The sequence below is a fragment of the Phalacrocorax carbo genome, chromosome 4, assembly GCF_963921805.1.
Source record: "Phalacrocorax carbo chromosome 4, bPhaCar2.1, whole genome shotgun sequence".
Lineage (NCBI taxonomy): Eukaryota > Metazoa > Chordata > Aves > Suliformes > Phalacrocoracidae > Phalacrocorax > Phalacrocorax carbo.
The window spans coordinates 70,283,070-70,300,586 of record NC_087516.1 but is presented as its reverse complement, the minus strand read 5'-3'; the positions used below and the strand labels follow the sequence as shown (position 1 = coordinate 70,300,586).

Genomic DNA, 17,517 nt, shown 5'->3' with positions numbered 1-17,517 from the left:
AGGGATGTCCCAAAGCAGCAGCTATCAGCTACAAAACAGCATGGATGCAGACAGTAAAGCACCAAGAGGAAGGAAGGACCATGTATTGCAAGCTGCCTGGCTCTGGATCAGGAGGGAAGGCAACAGCACACACACCCCTACACCAAACCACAAGTCAGGCTGGAAAAGAGTAAGGCAAGAGGGTTCCCAGTGAGCACAGTTGAGCTGGCAGAGTGGGCTACATTCATTTCAAAGGCACAGTGTCAGCAGGATCTGCTGGGACGGCTATGCAGCTATCCCATGCGCACAGCCCAGGGCTGCTAGATGCCTCACACCTATCATCTGCAGGGGTACTGGGATGTCCCTTAAAGCCTATGTTTTAACCAGTTTACCTGTACAACCCTCGAAAGATAACCCATTTCCCATTGCCTCCTAGGCAAGGTGGCTGCACCACCCAGAACACTGTTTGGGATTCCTTGTGCAACACTGCTCCATGTGGAGTATGGGAAGGTGTAATGTGGGACTCAAGGTGTTAGCACAGGAGGCGATGGGAACAGAGGAGCACAGAAAATCCTGAGTAAACAACTACCAAAGCCTTCACTTGGCAGCATTTTTCCATTGCCTATTATGTACAGCTGGATGAATGTCAATAAATTACTAATGGAAATGAGCCCTGCTGAGCAGGCAGTTTGGCTTGAACAGCTGTTTTCTAGGTGGCACAGTGGCACTTCAGCTCTTCTTAGTAAGCAGCAGTGAATCAGGGATTACCAACTGCCATCGGGATGGGAAGGAAGAAAGTAAACCCTGCACAGAGGGATGGAAGCACCCAGTCTGCCCCAGCAGAGAGCCCACCAAGACATGAATGTCTCGAGGAAGGAGAAAGTAGAAAGCCAAGCTGCCAAGTGATGAGTCATGGGAATCTGCCCCCTTCCTGCCAGACACCATGGAGGTCACACCCTGCACCAGCAAGCCACTCTCCCACATACTTGCTCTTGCAGCTTACCCGTGGAGGAATAAGCGGTGGGGAGCATGGGACAAGCAATGCAAGGACTTGCATAAGATCTCACTGGAAGGTTCCCAAGTCCCAGGCAAGCTTGGGAAGAAAAAGAAAGCCACAGATGAATGCAACGAGGGCTGCAGCTCCTCCATCTGCACCCTTCAGTGTACACACATCTCTGCACTACCTGGCACTTCACCCTTACCCACCACCCAACTTCACCATCATGCCAGCCCTGCTCTGAAGGCTGGCTGGCAGCCACCACCCACAGAAAGGCAGTCTCACAGCTGGTCTGCACAGGGAAGGAGATGTGGAGAACTGGGGAGGGCAAGGGACATATCTGATCAGCACTTCTTTGTTCCAACACAACTTTACTTGCTGGCTCCTTCCAGAATGAAGTGAGGTGGGTTTGTTAACTTAAGCAACAGCAACCCTCCTTTTGTCTATCCTGAGTGTCTCTCAGAGGGACCTCAGACACAGGTCTCCAGTGTGACAACAAGCTACTTTTGTCTGACATATTCTGCAGGAGATCCTGTATTTTCAACTTGCCCACCACATCTGAGGGGCACAGACTCTGCAGCAGCCAGTTGTGAGAGCAGCACACAGTGCTCAGCTGGCCAGGACAGCTGGAGCCAATGCACCCACTCCCTGATGTGGAGACCCTGTAAAAACCACCAGGCAAACTCCCATAAAAACTTTGTGGTTTGCTTTAGGGTGGCTGTTAAAAATAACAGTGTTGAGAAGTGGGAGGCTCTTGCTTTCAGAAAGGCAGGCATTAAGCTGCAAAGTCGTTGAGACCTGTTTATTATTTAGCTTCTGTTTAATTTCAAATAGGAAAAAATACCTTGGAAGATGGAGGGCTGAAATTGGTAATTCAATCCTTCAGATCCAGCCTTAGGGAGTTCTGTAATTAAGACACAGTGAAATCACAGATGATTTCAACTTGTCTTCCTGGAAAGGCAAAACAGATAAAAACAAAGCCCACCAGCCTGCATACTACATGACCTAAAAGGGTTGAAAGCAGACCACAGGCTGTGTGCTCTGGACACAGCTCCCACAGGTTCTCCTGGCCTCGCCAACCATCAAGCTACAGCCAAGGTAAACTATGAAATCAGCCTGAACACGACCAGGAGTAGGGAGGGAAGAGGACTAGCGCTCACAGAAGGCAACTAAGCAAAAACACACACACCCAAACCTCTTCTGGTTGCAAGTGAGCCAGGTAACGGGTTGTGCAAACCAGGCAGCCAGTCAAATGCTAGGTCCCCAGCAGTTTCCCAGTTAAGAACTTGTCAGAAAATAGTAATTGATGGAAGGGTCTATTTCCCAACTGCAAAGAGCAGTGGTGACTAATCCTAAGTGTTTAAGACAGACTGAATATCAAAAGCTGAACCAGTGGAAAACAGATCTAGGAATTCCTCAAACAGAATAAATAAACCTTATTTCTAAAGCATTTTGCTGAGGCTTTTGGAGAGTCACCTCAATACTACTGATGGCAGCCTAACAACCCAAATTCCCTTCCTGTGAGTTCCCAGTAGCAGAGATCCTTCTTTCCTCTATTTGTATAAGACTCCCAGGCCACTACATTCTCCATTCACTCAAAAGCTCCACAAAGCAGGTCTTTTACCCAATAAATTGCACCAGCTGTAAGTAGGATTCAAGTTTTTATTCTCTTGGCCACCCACATTTACATGGCTCAACACACACTTCTGGCAGCAAAGGATTATGCTGACATCTACCATCTCTTAGCCTAACAAAACCTGAGAAACCTTCCACGATACTGCAGTGCTTCTATGTAGCTCTTCTTCCAGTACCATTCTTTTGTGGAGAAAAAAAGAGGACCTCACTGTAGGATGGAAGTAAAGACACTGTATTTCATATTCTCCTTCCCAAACCAAATCCTCAGCATTTCAGAGCTAGCAAGAAGACAGACCCAGCCAAGCCACCTCATCTCAGAAAGCACAGCTGGGCTTATTTTCTCCTTGCCAGCGCCTTACGTCTGTTCCTCGACTTCTAAATATTCCCTAATGAGAAGATGTATCACCTTCCCCAAGAGACAAAGGACAGGGTGATTTTCTGCTCCCAACTGGAGCAGAAACAGGCGGGTTTCATAAAGTAACAAGAGGAAGTAGCAAAGGGAATACAACCGCGTTCTCTATCAGACTTCAAAACAGAAACATCAGCTGCTTGCTTTTTTTTTTAAACTAAAAAACCTGATACATGTAACCGGAGGGAGAGTGCCTCCTGTTTCTACAGCAACCGAGGGCCTAGAGAGGCGCTGGCAATGGCATCCCGAGAGCGGCCGGAGAGTAGCGGGAACAAAAGCGGCAGCGGCTGCCAGGGGCGCCCAACCCCCGCCTTCCCCGGCGCCCAGAGGGCAGCCCGGCCCGCGAACGCGCGCGACTCGCCACGCCAAACGCAGCCACGTAACTGCAACGATAAACAGGAGCTAAATACATAGAAAGCAAGGCGCGGCTCACTCCGGCCCCGCGAGGGAAACCATCCGCCCCGAGGCGGGCGGGGGCCGCGCCGTGGTTCCGGCCACCGGGAAGCCTCCCCCTCGTCCCCCGCCCCACCTGTGGCGCGGTGCTGCCCGCGCCGCCCCCGCACTCACCCCAGAAGAGGGTGAGGAGCTGCGCCCGCGGCACCAGGCTGAGCGCGTAGACGGCGCCGAGGTGCAGCAGCCCCATCAGCACCACGTTGCGCCAGACGATGGCCTGCCCGCAGCCCTCCTCGCCGCTCGCCGGCCGCCGGGACCCATCCATCTCGCCGGCGGGGCGCTAGGGGCGGCGGCGGCGGACCCCGCGCAGCGCAGCCGGGGAGAGGCTAGGGACGGCCGGGCTGTGCCGCCACATCTGTTGCTGCCGCCGGGTGCGCCCCACACCGCGGCGGGGGGCGGGGAGGGGGGCGGCCGCCGGCCTCACATAGCGACAGCCAATGGCGGCCGCGGACTGCCTCGCCCCGCCCCCGCCCCCGGCACCGCCGAGGGCCGCCCCTCGGGTCCACCCAGCGGCCGCACGATCGCTTCTGGCGGTGCTCCTGACGGCAGCCCGCGCGCCCGAGGGTCTTCCCAGGCGGCCCCCGTGAGTTAGGTCCCGGCCCGCCGAAGGCAGAGCGGGTATGCTGGCGTGCGTACGGCTGGGCTGTGCACCCGATGGCCGAGAGGTAGAGGCCTCCGTCCGCCCTGCTGGGGCCTGTTTTAGGCGGCTGCCCGGACGGGTGGGCACCTCTCCTGCCGGCTGCCTGAGAGTGTCGGGGCAAACGCTCCGCGACGGGGACAGAGTTCAAAGACATTTGATTTTGGAAGCCCGTGAAACCGGAATAAAAGATGCCGCTGGTGCTAGGGAGGAGCAGATATTCAAGAGCTAGTTAATAAAGTTTATCTGACTGGGAGTAACAAGGTGGGCATTGAAAACCAACACAAAAAAAAAATCAAGCTTTTTATCAGCAGTCCATACCAAAATTAAGAGTGTGCCACACTTCTTTTTTACTCTGTCCCACCACAGATGGAGTATTTTTTCAGTGTTCAGATGTGATTTCCCGGGGATGCTGCTCCACCTGTGCTGCCACAGCTTCCCACTGCAAGCTGCTGCAGGAGAGGAAGGACCCTGTATCACTCGGTCTGCCAAAGTGGGGTTTGTTAATGGTGAGTTGACCCGAGACAGAAGGATGACCCAGGTAGGCAGGGGAGCAGCAGGCAGAAAGTAGTTCACTTACTAGTGAGGCACTTCACCTGCTGAGGAGCATGGAACATCTTGTACAAGCAGTGTATGGAGGGTTTAAGTCATTAGGTGAGAACCAGATGCTAAGTCCAGATAACACATTTGCCTGCAATGCATTTTGTTTAGTTTTAAATGTTTCTTGGAGGACAGGAGGGAGGGAGCAACAAAGGCACAGGGAGGACCCCATCCTTTCATGACTTTTCCATCTCTCAGTGTTTGAGAGCAGAAAGAAGCCCCCACACCTTACACACTGGCTGCTCCCCAGCTGCTGCTGGGTGCACTACACTGTGGGTGACACTCAGCTTTGCAAAACACACAGCCCAAGCTCACCTCTGCCCACTGCGTCTCATGCAGGTATGTTGCCCTGAGTATTTAATGGAGGAAGGTCAAGGCTCAGGGTGAGTGAAATGGGAGTGCTACCAGGCAGCAAGGAAATAAGAAGACTGGGGAGCACGACTCTTTGGAAAGGCAGGATGAAAGCACTCATCTTGACCTGGCTTCTGCAGGCTATTAAAGCATGGCACGGGACAGATGTTAGTCTTGTATGCTCACACAGATGCAAGTGGCACTGAAACCTAGCAGCTGCCTTACTCAAACATCCCTGCCAGCCTGGCAAGAGGAAAACACACATGGACACTGCTTTATAAGATTTCCAACTAATTTGAGTCACTGATGAATGAATCTGTGAAGGCTCCCTCTGCCACTAGTGTGCATTAGTGTGATGTTACCTTTGCACAAAGTACTGTAAGTTTCATATCCTACTTTTATCTCCAGTTCATAGCAGTTTATTTCCACAGTAGCCAACACAGCACGGAAAGCAGATGAACAAAGGTGAAATGAATAATGTTCTGTTGTGGCTGGATGCCCTCTGGGTGCAGGGAGTGCTGATGATACCCAGGGTGACACTGTCAGGTATCTTCTGTGAAGCAAAAGGCCTCATGCCCCTGTCCTAGCAAAGCTCATTGCATGCAGGAAAACCTTGGCAAGTGCAGCAGCCAAACAGGAAGGGGGACACCCCAGCCCACCTCAGACCAGAGGGGTCCAGCTCATGGAGTTGCTGGTCCCAGTGGAGGAGCAGATGAAGCCCAAGCCAGGCCAAAGGTACCCCTTTGAGAGTGTCATTGCACAGTGTCATTCCTCATGAGTGGAGCCCATCACTGTTCACCTGACCCTAGAAATCACTGCTCAGGCAGTGGCACTTCAGTGACAGTGTCAGCGTTTATCCCAGGATCACTGCAGGGGCTCTGGGCAGCAGCACATTTTGGGACATGATGCTGTGAAAACATCTCTCTTTTATGAAGGTACCTGGCTAAGCAGATCATGATGTCAGGACTACCTTCCACAGACAGAGATGTGGACTGCCAACTAAGATCTTGCTAGTACCCAGAGATGCAAAGTAAAGACTCTGCAAATCTGACTCCTATTTCCCTTGGTAAAAAATAATATTGGGAAACATTCAGTGAGACAGAATTACCTAGAGAAGAAACCTGAGGAGCTGCGACCAAAACAGCAACAAACACAAACGGAGATTTTCTTAGCTGAAAAGAAACCCACTCCAACCAACCCAACCCAAAATATGAACCCACTCCAGGGTTCTTATTTTTAAAAGCTAAGGAAGTGCAAGGCTGAAAAAAAATGCCTGAGTGTAGTTTAGAAATCTGGAAAGTACTTGGTTTTGTCTGATGCAATTAATGGGGAAGGTGTAGTAACTGCAGACACACTGGAAATGAGAACTCAAGGCAGTGTTTCTTCTCTGCACATCTTGCCTTTGTTGGCAATCCCAGCTGGACTTTCCACTGTCATGCGTGTCTGTCGGCTCACTGAATTTGGCCTCCTTTGCTGCAATAATGCCTCTCTGTGCAGGTGAAAGAGGCATCTGACATTTAGCTGTGGTCTGGGTGACATACCAAGTACCCCTTGGTGCTCTCTTATAAGCTAACTTCAAATGAGTCTCACTCTTTTTGTCTCACATCTCACTGATGGGTGAGAGGACCGGACTACAGGCTCAAACCTGCTTGCAGGCAGCATGCAAGCGTGTGATCCCCCCGGGACAGAGGCTGCCTTTCTGAACCTGGCTGACATGCTGCACCAGGTTGCTTAACAGGTAGGTGCAGGCTTTGAGCATTGCTTCAGTGCACTCTGCAAGTGAATGAATGCACATTCTTTTGCAGCCTCACTGGTGAAGGAGGGCTCATCCATCATCTGCACTGAAGTGAGAAATGCTGCCTATGGTGTAAATATCTCACTGGTAAATTCCCACTGCTGATGGGGACAGGCAAAAAATCATCTGCCTTGCTGGGAGAGAGGAAGTTACAGGTTACTCTCCACCAACATAACTGTGTGTCATATAACCAATGCAAGAACAAAGGACAAAGACCTAAATCTTGTGGTGCTTCCTATTCCAGTTGAAAACATCGTGGACTTGCAGGGATCCAGTGGTGCTGCTGGAGTTAGGTACTGCCCCACAGAGAAAATACGGTTTTATTTCTCACTTTGCAGAGGGTAGCACAGGGGCATCTACTTAAACCTGTGACCGGCCCCTGCCTTTTGTGCTGTGCTCTGCGTAGTAACACACAGGCGGGCAGCAGCAGCTGTCGGGGTGATGTCTATCCCATGAAAAAGCCTTCCTGCTAAATAGCATGAGACCTAGGGGCTCTTTGCCTTACTGAGGTGAGTTAGGCTGCAACGGTACTCTCAAGATGAGGCTGCAAAGGGCTTGAAAGGCTTTGCAATGTCTTAGACAGAGTTTTACAATTTTTTATTATCACAAAGGTTTAAGATACATAGCAAAAACTGAGCTCTAACATTGTATAGCTCCAGAATTTACTTGTCCTTCCTTAGTTATTTGACCTGAAATGTTACCACTTTTGGCCTTCAGAAAGCCACACAAAGGAGTTCAGAAGGAGGTCCTTGCCAGTGTTTGAAAGCAGCATGGCAGGGGGAGGCAGGCAGACACCAGCTCTAACAGCTTGTTGCACTGCACTGGCTTCAACTCCTGATGGGCGATTGCTAGGGACATGGACCTGGACCCAGAGGAGAGCAGCTTTCTGAGTGATATTGGTACAAAACACATTAGTCTGCACTGCGGATTAATTACTAACTACACCTCCTGAGGCAAGTGAATCAGTAGACAGTATATAATTAAACCCAAGATTGGTTTTGATGTATTTTAACATTCTTCTAGAATTGTCCACCTGGAAGAAAGAAAAGAGGGCAGAGACGATGAAAGGTAGCGAACAGTTCATGAGGACACACTGAGTATTATTTTAATGCTGCTGCTGCCTGCCCCCATCACATTTCAATACAGAGCTATTTAAAATGTTGACAGGAGTGGCCTAGTTTTTCCTTTCCTCTTGCCATGTAAAATGAAGTAATGACCCCCAAAGCATTGTTCAAATGAAGGCCTTAGGTGGCATAGAAAACAAAGCCTAAAACATCAGAGGGACAAGAAATATGTGCTCAATGCTTATGTATTGAAATGCTTCTTGTGTACCTAGCAAAGAAGTTGAGCAACAGGTTTCCAAGAAGTCTACCTTGTGCTGTCCATGCAGTCACGGAGTTACTGGTGAGGTCAGCTGCAGTTGCCTTTTTAGGGTGCTCCTTAATAAACCCACTTTTAATCAGACTCTCTTCTGGCTAACTTGCAGCTCTAAAGCTTGTAGGAATTTTGATTGGTTTGGCCTCTTTTGACTGAGGGTTGCATTAAATGTACCCATACACCCTGCCTGGCCATTTGGTGATGTGTGTCTGATCTGCAGGACTGACAGAGGAAACATGGGAATGACCAACTCAGCATACAGCAAGTCAAGACTGGGAGATTACCCTGAGCCTCCCCATTTAGATGGGACATGTTGAAACTGTCCCCGGTATCAGTACATTATTTATTACACTTCTCAGTATAGTTTGACAGTGGCCTTGGCTCTTGTTCAAGGCTGACCGACTCAGTTCAGCACCAGGCACCCCAAGAGCATGCTCAGCATCCCCTGCAGGGGAGGCAGAATCAGTCAGTGGCAGACATTTGGCCATATACACCTGTTTTTCCCTTTAGCTTTGAGCCATGCCTGGCTCTATACATGCTGCCCTGTCTTTGCAATGGATGTTTAATGTGGCTCAGAACAATGAACCTTATGGGTGAGGAGCCATGTGGGATTGCAGATATGGTGGGGGGGACAGTGGAGGGAAATATCTGACTCCTTTTTCCCCCCCTCAGGCATAACAGAGTTTCCAGCCAGGCTAATGACATGGTAGGGATTGTGCTGCTGAAGCAAAGGACCAGCATGGTGGTGAGGGTGAGGACAAAGCTGAGGGGAGCCTGCATGTGCTCTGCATGCTGTCTCTGCCATGCTTCCCAAAACATTCCCCCTCCCCTCCACACTGTTTTGGGGAAACAGCTATGGCAGCAAGATCCCCCTCCCTTCTCTCTCAATAGCCCAGTCAGTCTAGCATATGCTCCCTTCTGGGCAGAGAAAACATGGTTACCAAACAGTAAACTCACATTCTCAATCTGTATGTTAGGGAACTATGTTATCCACAAGGCACAACACAGAACAAATCGGATGTAAACATTGCACAGGCTAGAAATGCTGCAATGATTAAAAGACAATCTCCAACATCCATGTCTAATGCTGACCTTTGAATTCTGCCAGCAAAACCAAGGTAAATCCATTACAGTGCTTTACAGGCAGAAAAAGGTTTTCACTCAAGTACTTAAGACGTTCTGTCCATAGTCAGCCCGCTCTGCAGTGCTGCCCCTGTTATATCCTCACTTATTTGCCTTGGCAGCAGGAGTGAACTGCATTAACACTGCCCTTTCCCACAAACTGTCCTACTGGTGCTTTTGCCTGGATGGCGATAGCTGAAGTAGCAAGATACCTCCTTGTGTCAGCTGCTGTTGGACAACACCCACACTGCCATAGATTACATCTTTGAATTTCCTTCCATCCCTTTTTATTATAATTCTACAGCCTTGGGTGGCTGCAAAGAGGAGTAGTTTTGTTGGTGTTAATGCCATGGTATAAATATCTTCTCACTCAGTGAGATCAAAATTAGGCTATTTGGGGCCAAATTCTTTTACCAGCTTAAATTGGCAGGGCTTCGTTGCCTTCTGTAACCAAAGATGGCCATTGGCATTTATAATGTCAGATGGGTGGCTAATTGCTTGGCATTCCTTGAAGATATGAACAGACGGCAGCATAACTGATTAACCACTATTATTCATCTCAGCTGCTCTCAGGACAGAAGTAGCAGGCTTTCGCATCCACTCCTGTTATGTACTTGGGCAGGACAGTTTTCTGGTCCTGAGCTCCTGAGGATGTCCGAGGCAGAGGACAGCTTTCCTTTCAGCAAGGCGAGCGAGGTTACTCTGTTGCTGACATTCAATGTCCAGGCTGGTGGTGCAACATCACCCACCCAAGGATACTATCACCTCAAAAAACCAGTGTTTCTCTCTGATCATGCGGTCTCATTTTTGACAACTGCAGTTTCCAGATCAAGCTTATTCATGATCAGCTCATAGCATATTTGTTCTCATGCTAACACTGCTCTTTAGCTCTGAACAACCTGATTCCGTTGTACTTTTCACTAGATGAGCAAAGCTAAGTTTATTTAGTCTCTTCCCATTAAACAAACTCTTCAGTCCCCAACATCTGCCTGCCTCAGAGTCCCTTCTCACTTGGCATCCTGTTTTACATGGATGGAAGTCTCACGAAGACTTGTGCAATTCCATTAAGCGTTTCTTGGCTTTTACAAAGCCACATAGTACTGAGGGGCTGTTCCCAGCTAATCCTCTCAGGTCCTGCTGCTCCTTTCATTCCCAACTTATGAGCTTCCAATTTACAGCAATGCTTTTGCTCACAACCCTCTATACTGCACTTACTGGAGCGCATCCCATGTCTGTCACTGTTGTCAGTCTCCCCAGTTGTTACTGCCAGAAACAGCCAGCTTCACAAACTGTGGACCATCTGCACGCCCTCCACAAGCACTGCTTGCCACCACTCCGGCTTCTTGTCCAGGAGTACTCCCAAAAGCACTCAGTGAGAGCATATGTAAGAGCAGCTTCTGAATTCCCTTTCTAGCCTTCTCACAGCACCTCCCACCCGCCAGTTTGGCCCTGAAGTACTGGCATCCTCTTTTGCTTTCGTTTTGTATCATAGAAACATCAGGCCAGACCAGCACACCTGCTTTTCACCCCACTGAGGTTTTTTTTATTAATTCCTGTTTACCTTTGAATGTGTTCTTGCTTTTAAAATTTGTTTTTTCCTATCTTGAATCAAGACACAAGGGTCTGTGTTTCTCTGGCCAGATCATGCCCAGTTTGCTCCGAGGTTCAGTGCAGCAGTCCTTTCCACATGTGCAGAGATTCTGGGGTACTAAGCTATCTGAATTCTGTTTTTGCTGCAGATGGCAACATTTCTGCTTCTGTGCAGCCTCTTTCCTCCTGCCTTCCCCATTATGTGGGCCCCAGCATTTCATTCCAAGCTTGCAGAAAGCAGTCCTGGGGGAAGAAAGGTGGAGCACACCGAGCTGTTACTATTCACATCTGTGTTGGCAGGTGCTGTGAAATATTTACTAGACAATGTGGTCCCAGAAATCAGGAGGAGGGCTGGTGACCTAAATATTTTTCCCACTGAGGTAGACTGCCTCTTATTACCAGTTTCTGGCAGCATTAACATACTTCTACATTTTTTATGTGATTCAGCCAATACCAGAGCCTACTGGGTAAGGGGTTTTTATTAAGGGCATGGATGAATAAAGAAGGATACCTGCAAACCTTCCAAATGACAGGAGCAGAATACAATCTACTTACAACAATGCTTAGAAACCTGTAACCTAGATCAAGGGAAAGAAAATAACTCCAGCTGGTTTTTAATCCCTTGAAAGAAAGCAATGCCAAATTGATGCTTTAAATTCACCCATTATAAGAGCTCGTGAGGTCAGAAAATTCTGGAAAGGAAATAAAATTAAGTTTAATTTTGTCAGAGGAATGGAACTACTTTGCCTGAAAAATCTGTAACTCATAATCAGCTTAAGTCACCAAAGTCAGTAGTGATTTACATTATTATTTATAACATTTCTTGCAGTATATATTGCCAAATCTACATGCCACAGGCACCGATATTTTAGGTAGCTTTCAGGCAAAACTGCCCCCCCCCTTTTTTTTTTTTTTTTTTTTTTTAAACCTGGACATTTCTTCCAACTACTGTTCTTCCTAGACATACTTGCTATTCGTGGCACACTATTTCAAGCTTTTAAAACTTAAAGCCAACTCCAGCTGTGCCACAGGAAAGGACACTGTGCTGTGTCTCATCCGACCCAATTGGCCAATGGCCAGCAGGAGCATGCAGTTTTCACAGCACAGCATGCCCTCACAGTGGTAAGCAGTGCAGCAGAGGCAGCGATCTCCAGGTTCAGGGGACTGCAAGAAACAATTCTCACCTTGTTTACACAGTAAATGTCCGTGTCTCTGTACCAGTGTCTTAAACCTCTCTGCACAGAAGTGAAGGGCTCCGGAGCAGAGGATTGCACCAGGGGACCCTTCCTAAAGCAGCAAACCACGAAGGCAAAAGCACAGGGAGAGGGTAGCCCAGCCCCCACCCAGAGCAGGAAGGAGTGACCTCCTGACAGTAGCAGCTCCGGCTCAGCGTGGGGGGCGCACGAGTGATGGCAGCCAAATCCCACCACACACAAGAGCAGCCCCCAGGAGCACGGCAAGCAGAGCATGGTGCAGCAGTTCCTGCGGGCAGGGCACAGCCCCATTCCTGGCTTTAAAGGGCAACTCAGCTAGTAGTCATCCCCCGCTAGGGGAGGCCCTAACTATAGCTTCCACTTGCCTGAAAGCCATTGCCAGAATGATTGTGGTGACCCAGGTGGAGCCCCCACACAACCATGCAGCTGCCCAGGTCTCTGTCTGCAGGCAGTGCCTGAGCCTGGCACTCATACTGGATGGCAGCAGGGACAGCAGCTGCTTTCGGTGTGACCAGGTGGATGATCTACTCTGCCTCGTGGCAGAGGTGAAGGAGGAAGTGGAAAGGTTAAGGAGCATCAGGGAGTGTGAGAGGAGGATGGAGTGGTGGAGCTGCACCCTACTGTCCCTGAGACCAAGGCAGTGGATGATGGAGGCTCCACAAAGAGCAGAGGGTTCCCTAGCCTCTTGTCACCAAGTAGAAGGAGGGGACCTAAGAGACGGGGGAATGGAAATAGGTCCCTGCTCAGGGTGGCAGGTGAATCCCCTCCTGGCCTCCCTCACCTTCCCAGCTGCCCTTACACACCAGATATGGGGCTCTGGAACTCGAGGGCCAGGCAAATGAGGATGTAGGCAAAGGTCCATCGGGGGGCAGGTTGCCTAGGGAGAGTTGGTGAGCCCTGCGCATTATGGCTGCCCCTGTTAAGAAGGAGGCTGTTGTAGGCGATTCCCTTCTGAGGGGGATAGAGGGCCCAATATGCCGACCAGACCCATCCCACAGGGAAGTCTGCTGCCTCCCTGGGGCTCAGGTCAGAGATGTTACTAGGAAACTCCCATGTCTGGTATGGCCCTCTGGTTATTACCCACTGTTTGTTATGCAGGTTGGCAGTGATGAGGTTGCAGAAAGAAGCCCAAAAGCGATCAAAAGGGACTTCAGGGCACTGGGGTGATTGAAGGATCAGTAGCACAGCTAGTGATTTCCTCAATCCCATCAGTGGTAGGGAAGAACACTGAAAGGAACAGGAAAACTCACCTGATATTAACACATGGCTCAGAGGCTGGTGCCGGCCCCTTCTAAAAGTGGTAAACTCCCTTTTTTTCCTGAGTCTCAGCAAAAGGTCCCTGTTTAACCAGGCCGGTCATCTTCCCCGCCAGTTTGTCTTGCGGCACAAGGGGACAGCCTGCTCCTGCGCCTTTAAGACTTCTTGAAGAATGCCCAGCCTTCCTGGACTCCTGTAGAGGATCCTGTACAGGGATCTTGTTAGGTCATGCAGAGAGAAAATGAGAATGGCAAAAGCCCAGCTAGAACTCAATCTGGCCACTGTTGTAAAGAGTAACAAAATATGTTTTTAAAATACATTAACAACAAAAAGCGAGCTAAGGAGCATCTTCATCCTCTATTGGATATAGTGGGGAACACTGCCACTGAGGATGAGGAAAAGGCTGAGGTACTTAATGCCTTCTTTGCCTCAGTCTTTAATAGTCAGACCAGTTATCTCCAGGATATTCAGCCCCCTGAGCTGGAAGGCAGGGATGGGGAGCAAAATAAACCCCCATAATCCAGGAGGAAGCAGTTTACAACCTGCTGCACCACCTGGACACTCACAAGTCTATGGGGCTGCGGGGGATCCACCCAAGAGTAGTGAGGGAGCTGGTGGAGGAGCTCGCCAAGCCACTCTCCATCATTTATCAGCAGTCCTGGTTAACAGGGGAGGTCATCCCAGATGGCTGGAAACTTGCTGATGTGATGCCCATCTACAAGAAGGGCTGGAAGGAAGATCCGGGGAACTACAGACCTGTCAGCCTGACCTTGGTACTGGGGAAGGCTCTGGAGCTGTTTATCTTGAGTGTGCGCACCAGGCAAGTGCAGGACAACCAGGGGATCAGGCCCAGCCAGCATGGCTTCATGAAAGGCAGGTCCTGCCTGACCATCCTGATCTTCTATGACCAGGTGACCTGGCTAGTGGATGAGGGAAAGGCTGTGGATGTTACCTACCTGGACTTTAGCAATGCCTTTGACGCTGTCTCCCACAGCATTCTTCTGGAGAAACTGGCAGCTCATGGCTTAGACTGGGTTACTCTTTGCTGGGTAAAAAACTGCTGGATGGCCAAGGCCACAGAGTTGTGGTGAATGGAGCTAGATCCACTTGGCAGCCAGTCACAAGCAGGGTTTCCCAGCATTCAGTGTTGGGGCCAGTCTTGTTTAATGTCTTTATCAATGATCTGGACAAGGGGATTGAATGTGCCCTCAGTAAGTTTGCAGATGACACCAAATTGGGCCAGAGTGGTCAGGCATTGGAACAGGTTGCCCAGAGAGATGTTAAAAAAATGTGTAGACACAGCACTTCAGGACAGAGGTTAGGGGGCAGGGTAGTGTTAGGTTGACAGTTGAACTTGATCTTAGAACCATAAAGGTTGGAAAAGACCTCTATGATTATATTTCTGCTCTTAAGCTTTTAAATTACACACAGATGTGTTCAGACTCCTTGCTAAACCTTTCCTTGAACTGTAAATCTCTCAGTATAAATGTTAAAAGGAGCTTTTAGTGATAAGCATGGAAGAAAAAAAAACATATCCTCACACCTAAGTCACAAGAGAAAGCTGTCCCACTGTACTCCAGGTTCAAAAGCTCTAAGTTGCACTTCATAAGAATACATTTTAATAAATTAACATTTATTGAAAATATCACATTAGCCTTTATTTTACCCTAGTGCAAAATTGAGCTATTTAACATGTAAATTTTAATAACAGAACTCCAAGCAGTTTCATAAAATGAAAGATCAAATACACTTATAATACGATCAGACTCTTTAATCTGGTGGATAAGGAACAGTGGGGTGGAAGGGAATAATCTGCTTTGGGGTCTGATAAAACAACAAGATAGGTGTATAATATATTTGTTATTAAAAGCCACTGTTCAGCAGTATAACATGCATCTAAAAATTGACAATATGGGACATCATCAATTGAATATACTATTTGTAGGGAAGAATCATTATGGATGGGAAAAGGATTAAAATAAAAGCACCAGGGCTCCACAGCCCTCCTAGAACAAAGTGTTCTGCAGGGATAGTGTAACGCCATTTGTCAGCACTCTACTGCAACATGCCTTAAGGACTAGCATTTGGTCCCTTTTCCTGCATGTTTGCTGTAGACATGCACTTCTTTGGAAAAAAGCAACCGTCAAGGCTTTGCGAATGCAGGGTTACTTCAGACACTCAGCTTGTTGGCCTGGGTGAGGACAACTTTCAGAACGGGCATGAAAGCAGAGGTCTCACTGAAGTTGCTGGTGCTGACTATGTGCGTGTGGATGTTCAGTCCTTCCTGGTAGTTGCGGGTTTCGATGCTCTTCACAATGTTGTGCAAACCACTAATGATGGTTGGAGAGAGCTGCAAGGAAGCCAGGCAAAGCAGGTCAGCAGAAAGAAAAAACAGTGTGTACACTAGTGCTAGAAAGACAAATCCTGAGTGTAACATGTGGCCCTCAGGAAGGTGCAGCAATTAGTTTCTTTAAAGATAGCCATCTTCAGAGCTGCACTACACTGGGAACAGTCACTGGGAAGTATGTAAGCAGACTTCAACCAGAATGTACCTTCTCTGCAGTACTGCAAAGCCCTGCAAGCCTTCACTGCCAGCTCCTGGATGCAATTCCCTGAGGTGGGAGACTTGCTGTGACAGACTGCGGCACATGAAGAACCTACTGAGCTTTTATGCCTTTGGGATAAAGTTAATTGCTCAGCAAAGATGGCCTGATAAAGAGAGGATTAGTACCTTAGGATTAGACAGGTCTAAGAGATCCAGTCTACTCTGCCACAGACCTCCTGGAAGGTTTTGGAAAAATTACTGGCTCTTCAAAAGTACTTGTACATGTGCCTTCCAGTGAAGTCAGTAAGCCTCCAACATCTAAATCTTCTGGGTTTTTTTTTTTTTTTTACCCCAAGCTGCATGTGTCTCACTTCCTGCTGGGAACTTGCTGTGTTGGCTCATTCTGCCAGAAGCTGGGGACAGGGACCCTCTGGATGTATTCACCCAGTGCCTACTGCAAGGAGCTCGGCATAGTCCCTACACAGCATTATAAAACTCATTACATGACCCTAAAACACTAACATCTGGCACTGGTGCCAAGCACTATCTAGCCATGGGAAATGCATGGAAGCATACAATAAATATATTTGAAGCATGTTTCCTAAGAAAGAACTAGCACTTGTTACGTATTGCAGAGGGGTCCACACCACCTACGAAGTTCTTGGCCATACCTGCAATATTTGATGGGGAATGGGAAGGAACAACCCATAATACAGAACTTACTGTCTGTTCCCTAAGTTTGTCATATAGAAATTCCAGACGTTTATTTGCATCATCTAGTTTCCTCTTGGTTTGCTGCAAAAGAAATAAATACATTAAAACATAGTGATTTTAAGAACACCATACTGACCCAATATCATTGCAGAGAGGTCCATGCAGCACATGAAATTCCCTTCTCAACGACATTTTCCTAACACATCATTTGAATTCTTTGCTCTGTACTTTTTTCCCCGATTTTGCTAGGAAAGACCACGTGATATGACTGTAGTTCTCCACATCTAACCACTCTAGTTAGCTACAGAGAATAGTGAACTGCAGAGGTGCATCCCAAAAAGCCACTGGTCTTTTGCAAAACCCACTGGAATAGCAGATACGGAAAGTGACAGAATTCTGAGTTGCAGCCTGAATTTTTTTCTATGGTTCACTGGAAAAGCATAATGATAGCTGGATAAAGTTATTACAGGAATCAAGTATACAGCAACGTCAGTGAGAGCTTAAGGGCACATGCAGTCACTGAAGCCCAAGTGTGTACAACTCAGTCATCGTTTTTGGCAAATCCTAATTATTTCATTATGTGATAAGTAAAATGAGGTGTTTCTAAGTTTTGACTGTCAACAGAAAAACTAATAGCCTAAGGACCCAAACTGTCCTTACAGATCCTTTATGCTTCCATGATTTTATAGAGTAAACCACCCACTGATGTTTTGCCACCAAAGGCTTTAAAAATAATCCAGTATATTCCACATGGAGTGCCACAGCAGCTGCTGGAGAGATGCATTTTTATCCACTTTTTTTTAAACAAACAGCTACAGAAATTGAAGATTTTAACCCAGAAT

At 48.2% G+C, this 17,517-nt stretch overlaps 2 protein-coding genes across 19 annotated transcripts in view; both read right to left on the bottom strand.

Annotated features, from left to right (window-relative positions):
- Positions 1 to 3,880, bottom strand: part of SCD5 (stearoyl-CoA desaturase 5) — a 31,844-nt gene extending 27,964 nt beyond the window's left edge. The window contains exons 1-2 of one of the 2 annotated variants that reach the window (XM_064450425.1): positions 3,588 to 3,880; positions 1,821 to 1,880 (exon numbers count right to left, since the gene is read on the bottom strand). In XM_064450425.1, the coding sequence (XP_064306495.1) occupies positions 1,821 to 1,880; positions 3,588 to 3,738 (211 nt within the window). In that variant the 5' untranslated portion in view covers positions 3,739 to 3,880. The remainder of the gene's footprint in view (positions 1 to 1,820; positions 1,881 to 3,587) is intronic. The other variant, XM_064450427.1, reaches the window with a different exon arrangement.
- An 11,292-nt stretch (positions 3,881 to 15,172) lies between these two features.
- Positions 15,173 to 17,517, bottom strand: part of SEC31A (SEC31 homolog A, COPII coat complex component) — a 45,523-nt gene continuing 43,178 nt past the window's right edge. For all 17 annotated transcript variants that reach the window (XM_064450389.1, XM_064450388.1, XM_064450390.1 and 14 more), the window contains 2 exons: positions 16,685 to 16,756; positions 15,173 to 15,766 (listed from right to left, as the gene is read on the bottom strand). In XM_064450389.1, coding sequence (XP_064306459.1) covers positions 15,587 to 15,766; positions 16,685 to 16,756 — 252 coding nt within the window. In that variant the 3' untranslated portion in view covers positions 15,173 to 15,586. The remainder of the gene's footprint in view (positions 15,767 to 16,684; positions 16,757 to 17,517) is intronic.